Source organism: Rhinatrema bivittatum, chromosome 4 (genome assembly GCF_901001135.1).
Source record: "Rhinatrema bivittatum chromosome 4, aRhiBiv1.1, whole genome shotgun sequence".
Taxonomy (NCBI): Eukaryota; Metazoa; Chordata; class Amphibia; order Gymnophiona; family Rhinatrematidae; genus Rhinatrema; species Rhinatrema bivittatum.
The window spans coordinates 280,266,447-280,283,150 of NC_042618.1; the positions used below are offsets into that span (position 1 = coordinate 280,266,447).

At 45.5% G+C, this 16,704-nt stretch overlaps 1 protein-coding gene across 9 annotated transcripts in view; it reads left to right on the top strand.

Moving 5' to 3' along the window:
* BCAT1 (branched chain amino acid transaminase 1) overlaps positions 1-16,704 on the top strand; it is a 584,786-nt gene that overhangs the window by 239,330 nt on the left and 328,752 nt on the right. For all 9 annotated transcript variants that reach the window (XR_003856480.1, XR_003856479.1, XR_003856478.1 and 6 more), the window contains one exon: positions 4,708-4,871. Coding sequence is in view for 6 of the 9 variants with exons in the window: in XM_029600154.1 (XP_029456014.1) it covers positions 4,708-4,871 (164 nt within the window). In the remaining 3 variants the exon portion in view is untranslated. The remainder of the gene's footprint in view (positions 1-4,707; positions 4,872-16,704) is intronic.

Consider the following 16,704-nt stretch of genomic DNA (forward strand, 5'->3'; position numbering starts at 1 on the left):
AAATAATGATGCAAGCAGTTCAGCCCACCTGAGAACATTCTAGATGAATTAATTTAGTTTCTTCAGTTCTGTTGATATACCAACTTTCTATATCAAACCAAAGTGTTTTCTCACATTATCTGTTCAGAAATATGCTATATTTTTTATGTAAGTACTCATTTGAGTACTTTGCTCATTGAGATATTTGCTCGAGTACTTTGCTCATTGAGATATTTGCACTAAGAATAAAGTTGCTCTTTCAGCATCTGAATGCGGTTAGCAGTCTTGATGCTAAGGTTGCCTGAGTCTCAACCACATTTGTTCAGATTCCCAAGTGATTTGATGAAAGGCTGAAAGATTGCCCCATTAAAATGGGTTGAGTTTGATCACATTTCTATAAGAGAAACCACTAATGCCATCTCTAAAATGAAGCCATCTAACTGTTCATTGAACATCTCTGGAGTCCTGGTTATTAAAGATCATTTGTGACTTAATTGTAGCATGCCTGACTTCCATCATTAATCTGTCACTTGTGAAAGGAGTTGTTCCTGTACCTTTGAAGAGAGTAACGATGCACCCTCTGCTGAAAACGTCAGGCCTGGATATCAATGATTAGGGAAACTTTTGCCCGATTTCTTCTCTTTCTTTTGAATCTAAACTTTTAGGATCTATTGTTTTGAGGCAGCTGACTGATTTTGTAGAAGAGAACTACTTATTACATCATTATCACTTTGGGTTCAGAAGGCAGTTTGAGGAGAGGCATTGACAGTGGTCAGAAATTTGTCTTAATTATGCTGGACATTGGTTCAGCGTTCAATACAGTAGACTGCAAAATTCTACTTTATAGATTGGAGAAATCTGGGATTGCTGACACGGTACTTAGTTGACCAGTACGTATTTGACCAGTACGTATTTGACCAGTACGTATTTGACCAGTAGACAAGCACAGACATTGAATTGGCAAAGCACATTCAAATTGGTGCACTATGATGACATGCACACCTCAGAGTTCAGCCCTATCTTCCTTATTGTTTAATCTTTATTTTGCCCCAATCTGTAAATTGCTTGAGGGTATTTGTACAGGCTTTCACATCTTCAAGATGACACCCAGTTTTAGATTCTTCTGGAAAACATTTGGGAAGAATCCTCAGCTATGATCTCGCTGTGTCTTACTATGATCAAATCCTGGTTTACATACAATAAGCTAGCATTAAATGTCACTAAGACAGAAATAGTGGTCATTCAACAAACTACTCTGAACTCAACACTAACTATCAAGATTAACGGTAATGAAGTATAAGTTGTGGACCAAGCCAGGAGTTTATGGGTAATTATTGACTCTACCCTGAGTGTCATAGACCCTGCCCGCAGAGCTAATCCCCGCGAGCAGGCACTCACCTTCCCCCCGTTGCTGTCCGATGCGGCTGGTGCCGCTGGAATTGGGCCTCCTGCGTGGTTGGAGCCGCGGACTTGCTTTTCCCTGCGGCCCGGAGGCCACCCACCAAGCCTCCTCTTCATCGCGGCCGGAGCCGCCGCTGTCGTCATCTTCTTCTCCCAGGGCTGCAGGCTGCATCCCAGGGCTCGATTGGTGGCTGGAGCCGCCCCCGGGGCCTCCTGCAGCGGCTGGAGCCGCTGCTGTCTTCGGGGCATGCCTCCAGGCCCAGCCCTGCGTCTCTGTCGTCTGACGTCGGTGCAGGCTGCTGTCCACGGTCCTGCACAGCTTGTTCCTGCTTCCTCCCTTAGGCCCCAGCGCGCGTCTCTCGTCTGGATTTAAAGGGCCAGACACAGGAAGTGTGCTGGCCCCACCTAAGGATGAACTTCCTGCTCTAGCCCTATAAATGGGATGTCTTCACAGTATGTCTTCACTTTGCATCGGAGTTACTTCACTCTGGAGGCTCCTGCCTGCCAGAGCTCCGTCAGGTCTTCTTCGTGGAGCTCCTCTTCGTTTGTCTTCTCATCATGTCACGCCATGTCAAGTCATGTCTTCGTGCCTGAGGTCCTCGTCCAGGTGTCCTGGTGTTTCGTCTCCTGGTGTTTTGCCTCCTGGTGTCCTGCCCTCCTAGGTGTTCACGTCAGCGCTCCAGAGCCTTCTGGTCCTGTTGGTCCTTCTCCTTCGGACGACGTCTTTCCCGGGTTGGAGAGGCCTGCAGGTGGACTGGTGTCTTGTGCTCCTGAGCAGTCTCGTCCTGCCAGCTGTGTTGGTGCTTCGGTTGACATCGGCTTCGTCGTCAGAGTCCCACCTCGACTGGATCCTTCCCTGCGCTTGTCCCGTTCTCAGTGTGGTCCATGACCAGCCTCCTTGGGCTGTGTAGGGCGCGCAGTGGGACAGGGTGGTCTGTGACCAGCTCATTGGGTCCGCCCGTGAAGGTGGGCTGAGGAGGGCGCCCTGAAAGACAGTGCCAATGTCCTCCTGCCCTGCGTCTTGTCTTGTTTGGATTTCAAGTTCCTTGTCATGTTTGCACTTCAGAGTCTTGTTCCTGATGCCGTTGCATCGACCATCTGGTCCGTGATGTCTTCGCATCAGCCCTGGTGTTATGTCTTCTATAGTCCTGGTGTCATGTCTTCAAGAGCCCTGGTGTCACGTCTTCACCTTCGTCATAGTATCACGTCTTCATGTCAAGGCCCGTCTGCCCTCATCCTCAGGCCATGCCTGCTGCTCCATGCTGTTCCAAGCGGCAGGTCCGAAAGGGCTCGGAATGGTCAGAGGACAATTCACATTCCAACATCATCCTGTTGTTGGCCTTGGGAGCTTGCAAGCCTGGCGGAGGGTAAGACCGTCTGCGATAGTGGAACACGCCGTCAACCCTCGGTGCGGTCCTGGATCCATCTGGGGTCAGGCTGAGGCCCAAGGGCACACAAAACACCCCCATTCTCAACACTGAGCTTCAGTCCTCAAAAAAAAGGCAGTTCTTAAGAATAGCTTCTATAAACTCAGTCTAATTTGAAACTGAAAGCAATATTGGATCTGGATGTTTTCCATACAGTAGGCCAAACATTAGTACTCCCCACTGTGGACTACTGTAATTCCATTTATTGGGCCTACCGAAGATAGCAGTCAATGCCTTACAATTATTGCAAAATGCAGCTGCGAGACTGATCTCAGGTTGCAGCATAAGAGAGCAAATAACACCAATTTTGAGTGAATTACTGTTATGTTTGTGGCATTGTGGACCCTTGGTCGCTGTGAAGATGACTCCGCCATGGGGAGGAGCCCCGTGGGGAACACAGCGATAGGCTAAACTCAGATAGCAGACACAGATAGAATGGAAGGCTTTATTGTACTGCTGTGGGTAGACGGAAAGAAGCAGGAAGATAAGGCACTGAGGTCTGCAAGGTGCCAATACGTTCAACAGTCTCAGAAGTAGATTCTCACCCAGATGTTTCAGAGAGGCGGGGACCCGCGGTGCGGGCAGTGCCGAGCCTGGTGGGTGGCATTGGAGCACCGGATCGCAAGGTACTCACAGGAGATTAGGCGTCTTCCTGGTAGAGAATGGTGGGACCGAAGGTCCGTGATACAGGATACTAGAACGGTAGGCCCTCGAAGCGCGAGTACAGGTAGTCCAGAGGTCTTGTAGAATAAGAGAGAGAGAGAGAGAGACCCCCGAGGAGCGGTTGTCTCAATTAGTAAGGCCCCGAAGGGAGATGGAAGCGAGAGACCCCCGAGGAGTGGGTGTCTTGAGCTTCAGAAGGAGCGAGGCCCTTGGAGTGTAGAGCGGCATCTAAGTGAGCAGCTTAGAGCGGTCACAGTACCTTTACCGAAGTCCTTGCTAACTCAATGGTGGTAGTGAAGTGGAGGCTTGAAATACCTGGAGGTATTGACGTCATGTGGTGGGGACGCCCCTGAGGTTCCTGCCATGACGTGTATTTGAGTGTAGGAGAGGTGTGCACGCCCTAGGAGGGCCACGGGAGTGAGCATGGCGGACTGGAACGCCCATGCTAGACTGGAGATGCCGAGGTACTTGGCACCGGAGGTAGCCATCTTGCCCAAAGAGGAGGAAAAGGGAAGAAAAAGAGGTAAGGCAGAGCGGTCGCAGCCATCTGCAACCGATGGACACAACAATTACATTGGCTCCTCATTCACCAGAGAACTGAATACAAGATCTTAACGATTGTGCACAAATTGCTGTCCATGAATGCTTGTCCTTGGATTAACATGCTTCTGAAAATTTATAAATCAAATAGGCTTCTACGATCTTTGGATTACAGCCTTTTGAAAGTCCCATCTGCAAAACATTCTAATTTGTGTATTATGAGGGAACAAGCATTTTTGGTAGTGGCACCCCTACTTTGGAACACATTGACCCCAAAATATTCAACTAGAAAGTTCCTTAAAACATTTAAGAGTTTTTGAAAGATCGTCTTATTCAGACAAGCTTTTATTGAATTTTACCTTATATACAAATTTCAGCTAGACAATTGTTTGCTTTTACTTTTAGCTGCTAAGCTACCCTACCACACCATCTGATATCCCCTATGCATATCACAGGCTTTTTTGAATTTAAACACTGTCTATATTTTTTTTCCTTTTGGAAGGACATATTCGAAATATTTGAGACAATAATATTTCAACTATATTTAACCAATATAATTTATAAATGCTGTTGATGGTAAAATCTCAAGGAAATTTTTTGATTTCCAAATCTTTCATTGTTCTTTAATCTGTGTTCAAAACTAAAATTAATTACTGCTAAATAAACTGCATTAATTTTGTTTTTGTTTTGTTAATAGCCTTCCCTTGGAGTTAAGAAGTCATCCAAAGCCTTACTCTATGTCATTCTAAGCCCTGTGGGCCCTTATTTTTCAAGTGGCAGTTTTAATCCAGTATCACTCTGGGCTAATCCCAAATTTGTAAGAGCATGGAAAGGAGGAACAGGAGACTGCAAAATGGGAGCGTAAGTCATATTTTTTAATGTCTGTGTAATATTTTTATATGTGTAAGCAGGGCTGTCATACTTTATGGGGTATTTGTGGAGTGTGGAGAGTATCTTTCATTAACTTCCTAATGCAGAGTTTTACTAGCTCAGATAGGACACTTCTCCCATGTTGAACCATATGATGGCCTTGTCTTCTAGGAATCTATTTAGGCACACTAGATTGTACTGTAATTGAATAGCAATGAAGATTTAATATCTACTTCAACCTCAATATGGGCCGAATTTTAAAAGCATTGCTTACGCTAAAAGGCGCATATGCGCAAGTACGTGGGCTGCAGGTGAGCGATGTGGATTTTAAAAGGGGCTATTTGTGTGTGTACATGTGCTTGGCAAGCTAAAAAAAAAATGGGGGAGGGGCATGGGTGTTCCTGGGTGGGGACAACAGTTAAGTTCATAAATCTATATTTTAAACTGGAGGCTGCAGCATGCAGCAGCTTGTTAGCTGCATATATTTACTGATGCTCCTAAGAACATAAGAACATAAGAAAATGCCAAACTGGGTCAGACCAAGGGTCCATCAAGCCCAGCATCCTGTTTCCAACAGTGGCCAATCCAGGCCATAAGAACCTGGCAAGTACCCAAAACTAAGTCTATTCCATGTAACCATTGCTAATGGCAGTGGCTGTTCTCTAAGTGAACTTAATAGCAGGTAATGGACTTCTCCTCCAAGAACTTATCCAATCCTTTTTTAAACACAGCTATACTAACTGCACTAACCACATTTTCTGGCAACAAATTCCAGAGTTTAATTGTGCGTTGAGTAAAAAAGAACTTTCTCTGATTAGTTTTAAATGTGTCCCATGCTAACTTCATGGAATGCCCCCTAGTCTTTCTACTATCCGAAAGAGTAAATAATCGATTCACATCTACCCGTTCTAGACCTCTCATGATTTTAAACACCTCTATCATATCCCCCCTCAGTATTCTCTTCTCCAAGCTGAAAAGTCCTAACCTCTTTAGTCTTTCCTCATAGGGGAGTTGTTCCATTCCACTTATCATTTTGGTAGCCCTTCTCTGTACCTTCTCCATCGCAATTATATCTTTTTTGAGATGCGGCGACCAGAATTGTACACAGTATTCAAGGTGCGGTCTCACCATGGAGCGATACAGAGGCATTATGACATTTTCCGTTTTATTCACCATTCCTTTTCTAATAATTCCCAACATTCTGTTTGCTTTTTTGACTGCCGCAGCACACTGTACCGACGATTTCAATGTGTTATCCACTATGACACCTAGATCTCTTTCTTGGATTGTAGCACCTAATATGGAACCCAACATTGTGTAATTATAGCATGGGTTATTTTTCCCTATATGCAACACCTTGCACTTATCCACATTAAATTTCATCTGCCATTTAGATGCCCAATTTTCCAGTCTCACAAGGTCTTCCTGCAATTTATCACAATCTGCTTGTGATTTAACTACTCTGAACAATTTTGTGTCATCTGCAAATTTGATTATCTCATTCGTCGTATTTCTTTCCAGATCATTTATAAATATATTGAACAGTAAGGGTACAGATCCCTGAGGCACTCCACTGTCCACTCCCTTCCACTGAGAAAATTGCCCATTTAATCCTACTCTCTGTTTCCTGTCTTTTAGCCAGTTTGCAATCCACGAAAGGACATCGCCACCTATCCCATGACTTTTTACTTTTCCTAGAAGCCTCTCATGAGGAACTTTGTCAAACGCCTTCTGAAAATCCAAGTATACTATATCTACCAGTTCACCTTTATCCACATGTTTATTAACTCCTTCAAAAAAGTGAAGCAGATTTGTGAGGCAAGACTTGCCCTGGGTATAAGTCTGCAGACTTGCCCTGGGTATAAGTCTGCAGAAATCACTTTTTAGGCCTAACATGACAGGGTGAGGGATCCGGGTCAACTGGGGGAGTTCAAGATGAAGAACTAGAAGAGACTGTAATGACCTCGAGATAGACTGGACAAACTGGTGGATTACTTGGTAAAACTGGGAATGTACTTTTCATGAGCATGTTTTAAAATCCGCTTACCTGCACATGTTAAAGCCGTCCTAAGGAAGATACACAAAGTAAGTTTGGTGGAATAACGGAGCACACTTATGCATGGTAGGTGCATTTTAAATCATACGTGCGCAACTGCACAAATAATTTAAAATTCCAGCATATGAACACTCACACACCCATACACACATGTATGGGCACTAGAGATGTGCAATGAAATTGCCTAATTCGTAGTGGTTCGGGGGACCTGAACCACGAAACGGATTTTCCCCGAACTTTGGGGAAAATTCGTTTTTCGGGTTAGTGGGGGGGGGGGGGGGGGAGGGGCACATTTATTAAAAAAAAAAAAAAAAAACACCCCAACCCTTCAATTTTACTTTCTTACAACCCCCAACCATCCCGATCCCTCCCCAAGACTTGCTAAAGTCCTGGTGGTCCAGCGGGGTCCCACGAGCGATCTCTCCCTCCATGCCATCGGGCTGTCGGGCCTGCTACAAATCAAAATGGCGCCGATGGCCCTTTGCCCTTACGATGTCACAGGGGCTACCGGTGACATTGGTCAGCCCCTGTCACATGATAGGAGCAATGGACGGCCGGCACCAGCTTTTGCTCCTACCATGTGACAGGGGCCGACCAATGGCACCGGTAGCCCCTGTGACATAGTGAGGGCAAAGGCTATCTGCGCCATTTTGAATACTGGCAGCCGATGGCCCGAGTGCTGGAGATTGCTCCAGCACCTCCGCTGGACCACCAGGGACTTTTGACAAGTCTTGGGGGGACTCTTTTTTTTTTTTTTAATTCATTTTTCCGGGTTGGGGTTGGGTTCCATCTTCATTTTGGCAAAAAACAATCCATGGGAAAATGAGTTTTCCCATGAAGCGCCCGAACTGAAACCCGACCCGAGCCAGAACAACGAAGCTCATCTCTAATGGGCACCTGTGTACTTGTTTTAAAGTTACCATCTATGTGATCTGTACAGAAAGCAGGGGTGTTCTGGGCTAAAACATTTGTTTTTGTTTTGTTTTCGGGAGGTTTTTTTCACACAAATTTTGGTTCATGGAATGTTTCATGCGTGTGAAAAAATGAATCAAACAAACCCCCCCAAAAATGAAGAAACCTCCCAAAAAACAGGGCCCCCTGGCCCCCCACCCACCTGGAAAAATCCAGGGGCAATGATCCCTCTGGATCCTACTTACCTGGTCTGGTTGGGATCCAATGATGAGGCCTAGGCCCAGGTTGAAATCTTAATCTTGCGCAGGTCGAAGCTGTGGTAGGTCACCGTGATTTCGGCCTCAGCCTAGGCCTGAGCCTGGGCCCAGGCCTGACACTGCAGCCCAGCCTGGAGGCCAGGTCCTGACACCAGGGTCTCAGCCCTGACCCAGGCCAGATGCCCGATGTACAATGTCTTACATCAGAATGACGCTGTTTTCTGGGGTGAATGCGCTGGAGTTAATTAACTCAGTTGCAACCCCAGTGGATGGCATTAGTTAGTGATAGAGCCGAAGAAAGAAGATGCAGAAGAGGAGCTCTGAGGCCTGGGCCAAAGCCCAGACATTGAGACTTGTCCACGGCATTGGGCCTGGCCCAGGCCTGGAACCCAACCTAATTTGAGGCTCAGGTGTCAGGACCCAGCATCTGTGCCAGGCAGGGCCTTAGCATCAGGCCTCTAGTGGCCGAGGCCTTGGGATCCAGCCTTTGGGTTGGGCTGCAGCGTTGGGCTTAGGCCCGGGCTCCTCCTTAGGCCAAGGAGTTAGCCTTGCATAGGCAGAGGCTGAGGTCGCAGCGAGCGACTGTGGCCTTGGCGAACAGAAGGCCGATGCTTCAGCCTGCACCAAGGCCTCAGCCCAGGCGTTGAGATCCAGTGTTCGGGTCAGGACCCAGCATCTGGCCTGTGTCTCAGTTGAGGCCCTGGCTTTGAGACCTGGCCTCTGGGCTGGGCTAGGCTGCGGATTCGGGCCTGCGCCAAGGCATTGGTTTAGACAGAGGCCCTGGAGTCAGAATCCAGCTTTCGTCGGATACCCAACAGGTCAGGTGTAAGAAACAAGCAAATTCCTCTTTGGGAATAATTATAATGAACACAATTTTAGTGAAACATCTTAGATGTTTATTTCATGAGCTTGAAAGCATGGGTGTCATACAAGAGTAGGCACACATCATTCTTCAGCACAATATATACTCTTAGCTATGGAAAGCCCCTATTCTCTCTCCCCCCCCCCCCCCCCCTTAGTTCCCTCATTCTTGCCTTTCCTGGCAGGTGTGGTTTCAAGATTGTGGTTTTCTTTACTATCTCTGCTTTGCAGAAAGCTTTTGCTAAGGCTGGCTGTGGGGATGTGGGGAGGGGTGTAATCTGATCTTTTGCTTTCCACCTGTGTCCTGCTAAGAAGAGACTAACACCTTTTCTCCTTTTTGGATCTGCAGAGATGTGCTGTTCTTAGCAGAAGCAGGTTGTGGTTTTGTAGTTTCTCTGAAAAGAGAAAGGGGAAGGGAGGGTGCTAGCTGTCACCTTTCTATTATAGTAGCATAGAAAAGAGAAATTAAAAATACAGTTTGATCTCTGGCTTAATCACTGAAATAGCAATATCTGTGTGTCATTGTTCACACCAGGTAAGTTTGTTTTAAATTTTCTGGGGTCTTGGACAAAGGCTCACTATCTACATGGACCTAGTCCAAGACCCCGGTGTCATGCTTGGGACTAGGCCACAGTCCTTGATTTGGGTCTCTGTCTATGCCCTAGGTGAGGCTCCAGCTTTGGCTCTAGCCTAAGCGCCAGTATCACTCTCAGGCGTAGGCCCCATCCTCTGATTTGGACCTCAGTTTGTACCCTAGGCAAGGCTCTGGCCTCGGTCCTAGGCCTAGGCTTGATGCATTCATTTAAAACAAATGCAACAAATATGATTCATTTCATTCGGGGGGCCCCCAGATGAAAAGAATTGGCCTTATTCATCGCATTTTGTGCATTTGTAGCCAAATCTACTGAATACAAAAGATCAAGTAATACAACTGAATCTGTCGGGAAACCATGTTGTAAAACTACTAGGTTTTCCCACCTCTGGTCTACTTTTATCTAAATGGTTGTTAATATTTCTCAAACCGCTGGTGATTAACTTAATTCTTAGCTATAAATATGCAATCTATACCTATTGTACCTACTTACTTCCTTATTCTTACCTAATGTATCCAGTTTGTCTATTTTCTTGCAATCCACTTCATATCTATGTGTCATATCTGTTTGTTTGTATACATGCCTTCTGTTCTAGATGACATAGCTGGGCTGGCTGATTTAGGGATGGCTCCAAGTAGGGGCAGTAGGCATCAGGAGCAGGCAAAACAGGTGTGCGGTCCTCTGCAGGGATTACGTGCAGGCAGGACCAGTGTAGATTTTCTGCCAGACCAGCCACCTTCCCTTTGAGTTGAGCCCCCTGGTGTTGGTGGCTGGCAGGTCTTCTGGAGAGCAGTACACAGAGCAGGAACAGGGAGTGTACCAGCAAAACACAAGGTAGGATAAGGTCAAGGTTGGCAGAACCAGAGCAGACAGGAATAGGGTTGAATACAGAAGGCAGGAGCGAGGTAGAAAGCAAGGAATATATGTAAGCAGAATAGGCCACTGGGAAGCCTGGACAAGACACAGGAGAGCCCTGGGAGGCCCACAGGGAACAGAAGGATCACTAGGAAACAGAGAAAAAGGAGTTCACTGGAAGACCAGGTCAGGACAGGACAGGACTGGACAGGATACAAAACAGGTGACTGGATAGGCCTAAACAAGACAAGGAGCACAGGCAAGAGATAAGACAAGCAGGAAGGCCTAAACTGGGCCAGAGCCATACAAAGAACAAAGGTAAGGTTAAATAAGCAAAGGTCCATGAACAAGGGCAAGTGTAACCCTACCAAGGGTCACTAACCTCCTGCAAAGGTTCTAACACTTTCTGGATTTCTCCTGCTGTCCAGGGCTCACCCAAAGGTCAGGAAGTTCTGTGTGAAGTGCAGAATTCTTGCCCTATGGAAGCATCCTCTGTAAGGAAGGTTACTAAGGGGGATGATGTAATACTTGTTGCAGAGTTACAGATGGGTGAGGAAGATAGGATGATGTCAGAGGGAGGTACATTTCCTCCACAGGGAATGAGTTGGGGAGAAGTTATTTAAGATGCTGTGAGAGGCATCTTAGGAGATAGAAAGAGAAGTGTGAAGGAGTACTCTGGAATGTAAGGGCTCCTGAGCTGGTAGATTTCTGAAATCTGCAGATGTTAAAGATTCCTGTTAGCCATTCAGAGGAAGGAAACCATGGGAGAACAGGTGGAATTCCTTCTGGAGAAGCTCCAGGGCATAAAAGTTTGTTTTGGTTATTTTTGATTCTGAAAGAATGTTGCCCTGAAGGCCTTGGCGGCTGAAATCTGAATTGGAACCTCATTTTCAAAGCAGGGCGTGCAACGGAATTAGGTGCCCTAGGCAAACTTTCTGCCTTGGGCCTGCCCCCTCCTCTCTCCCCCCCAGTCCAGGCCCTGGCTCCAGCCCCAAACTCATTCACTCTGACAGACCCCCCTCTCTTACACACACTTAGGTTCCTTGTCTCATTGACACTTGCACCCTTACACAGGCTTCCTCTCTCTCTCACTAACACCATTACTCTCTCATACACATATAATCCCTCTCACTCACACACACAATCAGAGGCACCACTTGTGGCCTGCCAAGACTCTGCTTCTCTCGGCTGCGAGCAGGATAGGCGCTGCTTGCAACCTGCTAAATCTTTGCTTCTCTTGGCCACGAGCAGGATGAGCACTGCTCGCGGCCCGCTGAGTTTCTGCTTCTCTTGGCTGTGAGCAGGATGAGCGTTGCTTGAGGCCTGCCGAGTGTCTGCATTTCTTGACCGTGAGCAGGATGAGGGTTGCTTGCGGCTCACTGAGTCTCTGCCACTCGCGTTCTTTTTTTTTTTTTTTTTTAATTCTTTATTTATTACATTTTTCAATATTAAGATACATTTCACAGTCAGAGTAATAAACAAAAAGTAACATAATACTTCCTTCAAAATTTAGATCTATATCTGTGAATTTTTATCTAAAATATACATGGTCATAAGAAAAAGAGAATATGATGTGGCTTACTTAACTTCAGAAGCAGTTATTCTAGGAAACTTACAATAAAGATTTATTAATCTCACCATAGTATATACTAATTCCAAGCTCATTAGAGTTTTTAGGGTTGGGCATTCAGGTACGATCTTAACTGGATAGGTTGATTAAAGATAAATTTTTTCCCTTGATATATAATAATATAGGAACATGGAAATCTTAAAATAAATTTAATCCCTTTTTGTTGAGCTTGCTCTCTCATTGTTAAAAATTCTTTCCTCCTAGTTTGTGACTCTCGTGATATATCAGGAAACATCCTTATACACTGACCATAAAATTTGGCTTTCTGGTTTCTGAAATATATCCTAAGTAACGAGTCTCTTTCAGAAATAAAAGAAAATTGCACAATGAGAGTAGCTCTAGTCTTTATATCCATCAAAAGACTTTTCCAATAGATCGGATAAATCCAAATCTACTTGATTGTCCTGTTTTAGATCATCTAGTGCCTGTTTTTGAGGTATATAATAGATCCTTGCAATTGCAGGTATTGCTTCATTTGTGTATTTTAACACATTAACAAGATAACTTTTAAATAAATCTGTTGCAGACATTAAATGAGTTTTAGGAAAATTAAGCAACCTTAAGTTTTTCTCCCTCATTTGATTTTCTATAATTTCCAATTTGTCAGTATGTATTTTCTCAGACTTAATTAAGTTTCCTTGTATTTTATCTATTTCCTTCACTTTAGTTTCTACAGAGTGTACAGAACCTTCTATTTTATCTATCTTCATCTGATGGGTTACATGCTTATTCAAAACTTCCTGCAATGTTTTTGCCATACTATTAATAGATTTTTGCATTGATATTAGTAAAGTCCCTATTTCTTCAAGGGTAAAATTCCTCGTGGTGATTACGGTTATTCCAGACACTGATCCTTCTTGAATGACCCCATCTCCTCCCTCTAATGGGGCCTGGGCGGGTACAGGCTGTTGTAAAAAACTACCATTTTGATCCCTAGAGTCCATTACTGGACTCTTCGAGGAGCAGGTTAAAGTACCTGCTATTCTCTGGTCTCGCAGTGGAGTATAGTTTAGGTTGAGTCTTGGATCCTCCAAGGAATCAATCCTTACTCTGATCCCGCTTGGTGGCTCCGATGTTGCTGGTGCTCCCGGGGTCAAAGATGTTTCTTGGGTCTGGAGGGAAATCCCCTGCTCCTGGTCATATCCCTCAGCGACCACCCCAGCCACTCGCGTTCTGCTGAGTCTCTACTCCTCTCGGCCATGAGTGAGATGGGCTCCGCTCATGGCACCACATGGCTGCTCTATGCCTCCCCCTAATGGCTAGCACCCTAGGTGACTGCCTAGTTCACCTATTGGGACGCGCTGGCCCTGCTTCAAAGAAATATTTGAAGACTGGGGGAAATGTATTTGAGTTGAAGTTTATATAACCTGTTATTATAATTTTAAGCAGCCTTTTTCTGAAGAAATTATATGATTTAATTTGGACTTACAAAATAAATTATTCTATTTTGGAACCAACTGGAAGTGCGGACATTGGACTTTATGTTTTGGTAAGCCTTTCCTTGGACCTCCCAGAGACAGTCTGGTCCCCAGTTGGCAATATCTGGTGGACTTTATTTGCTTCCAGGGTTGCAGCAGTGTCACTCATATCCCTCTGCAGCTCTGAAGCTGATCCCTGAGGAAAAGGGGGTTACAAAGAGCACAAGAACAAATGGCCAAAAGTCAAGGAGGTGGCTCCATGCTGGGGCGGGGTATATACTGTGAAGGAGGTTCTTATAGGGTGGCTAAGGTGGATCTGAGTGTAGCCCAGTGATGGCTCCTGCTTGCTGGGGGGGGGGGGGGGGAGGTTGTACCCTCCTTCTAGGCACTCCTTCCCTCAGGTCCCACTTAGCATTGGGGCTTTGGACTTTTGGAGCAGAGCAAGGTAGTACTGGATGCCTGGAACAGAGGAGGAATCCATCAGGAGCGGTGTCTTGAGAACTACAGGTACACTAAGAACATAAGAAATTGCCATACTGGGTCAGCAAGCCCAGCATCCTGTTTCTAAAAGTGGCCAATCCAGGCTACAAGTACCTGGCAAGTTCCAATACACTAAGCAGATCCCATGCTACTGATGCCAGAAATAGCAGTGGCTATTTTCTAAGATAACTTGATTAATAGCAGTTAATGGACTTCTCCTTCAATAACTTATCCAAACCTTTTTTAAACCCAACTGCACTAACCACATCATCTGGCAACAAATTCCAGAGCTTAATTGTGCATTGAGTGAAAAAGAATTTTCTCCTATTAGTTTTAAATGTGCTACTTGCTAACTTCATGGAGTGCCGCATTGTCTAGGACAAGGAGTTGAACACTGGATGCCTCCAGAAATGAAGGCTTGGGTGCTGTGGGTGTAACCTAGAGCAGTGTATAGTCCTGGACAGTTGGCTTGGAGTTTCTCAAGTCAACGGAAGGGACTTGAGTAGTAATGGCAGCGAGCATTGATTTCAGCAAAGACATAACAGCAAACATAGCAATCAAATTCAAAAAGAAACTAAAAACACTTCTGTTCAACCATGCCTACACAGAATAGCTTTCCCTCCCCCTCCGCAGCCCCCCCCCCCCTCCAGGTGACCGCCCTCTCCTTATATTAAGGAGATATTCAATGTAAATTGTAAATTGTTAATTGTTATTCTCTCGTTATGACCTTCTTGTTTTCTATCCTTCATTCTGCCTATTGGTTATCCCCGCGCCCAGTTACTATCCCTGTTGAAATGTACTTTCCAACCTTGCAGTTATTATGTGAACCGGTATGATGTCCCCACAAATACCGGTATATAAAAGTTTCTAAATAAATAAAATAAATAACAAGCATAGTCTGTGGCTTGGAGGCTGTGGGTGTGATCAGAATTGAAAGTTTGGATGCTGCAAATGCAACTTAGTCTGGGGTCTTGGGCAGTGCTGCAGGAGCTGCCAGGACTGGAGTAGCTGTATTGTAATCCCCTTGGAGTGATGTAGCTGAAGCAGTGTCTATGTGGAGCAGGGTAACTGACTTAGTATGGAATTGAGTCATGGCAGGGACCAGCTTAAGTTGCTTTGTAAATGTAGTGGGAACTGGCCCATCTGCTGCAGAGACATGGTAGGACAGCCTGGTACAGGGTCATGGCAGGAACCAGCTCAGCTTGTAGTGAAGATATAGCAGGGCTGTTCCATCAGGTAGCGGAGAAGGAGATATGGTAGGACAAGCTGGTATAAAAGGCATTATGGATGTTTCTGGTGACAGGACGGAGGTAGGTGGATTCTCTGTGAATGGAGACTGACTCTGTGGGTACAGTTTTCAGTAGCATAGTCTCTGCTAGTGATAGTGCGGAAGCAGACTGGAACAAGATGCTTGATGCTGGAACTGGCACAGCCTGGGATGGAGACTTGAACGACATGGACATAGTCTAGAAGAGACTGGAAGAGAGTCCTTGGCGTTGCAGTGGGCTTAGTCCGGGGTAGAATCTTCCTGGGCACTGTCACTGGTATAGCCTGGAGCAGAGGCTTAGGTGCTGTGACTAGAAAAACAGCCTTACAAAGGGTCCTTGAATCCAAGGTGAGCACAGTCTGGGGTAGAGTCTTGGAATCTGCTGAGAGCACAGATTGGAACAGAGACTTAGAGGCTGCAGGAGAATCCAGATAGAGCAAGGTATCTGGTGCTGCTATAGGAGAAGCAGTCTGGCAAAAAGTCTTTGAATCTCTTGTGGGCCCAGCCTGGGGTAGGATGTATGATGTGGTGGTTGCAGCCTGAGACAGAGTCTTTGGAATTGCTGCAAGAGCAGCCTAGAACAGAGTCTCTGGACACATTATAGTAGCATCCTGGCCCAGATTCTCTGGAAGCGCTGCTGGAATAGTCTTGCCCAGAGTCTTTAGATGTGCTATAGTAGCATGATAAAGGGCTTTAAAATCATGAGAGGTCTCGAACAGGTAGATGTAAATCGGTCATTTATACTTTTGGATAACAGAAGGATTAGGAGTCACTCCATGAAGTTAGCAATTAGCACATTTAAAACTAATCAGAAAATTCTTTTTCACTCAACGCATAATTAAGCTCTGGAATATTTTGCCAGAGGATGTGGTCAGTACAAATAGTGTAGCTGGGTTTAAAAAAGGTTTGGATAAGTTCTTGGAGGAGAAGTCCATTAACTGCTATTAATCAAGTTGACTTAAGGAATGGCCCCTGCTACTACTGGCATCAGTAGCATGGAATATTCTTAGTATTTGGGTACTTGCCAGCTTCTTCTTAGAGCACAGACCCTCACCAAATACAGAATAAAACCACCATAAAGTATAAATAGAAATGTGCAGACAAAAACTGAACTGTAAAACACAACATGCCAGACTGTATATAGTGCAACAAAGGAAAAACAAAAATGTCACCATTCCTAATGAAACATCATCACCATCCCCTCTCCTTCCACCCTTGTCCCCCACCATTGGCATCATCACTTACTTCCCTCTCTCTCTCCCTCCCCTCATGCCAATCAGTTTCTCTTCCATTTCCATCTACCCCCTGGAACCATCTGCTTTCTCCCTCACTTTCTGGCATCATCAGCATCTTCATTCTCCCTCACCCCCCTGGCATCATCACCTTTCCTTTCTCTCCACTCCTCTCAGACACAATCATCATCATAATTTTCTATCTCCCCTACCCTCTTTCATCACCTTCTCTTCCATTTCCTGCCACTCACTGGCATCACTTT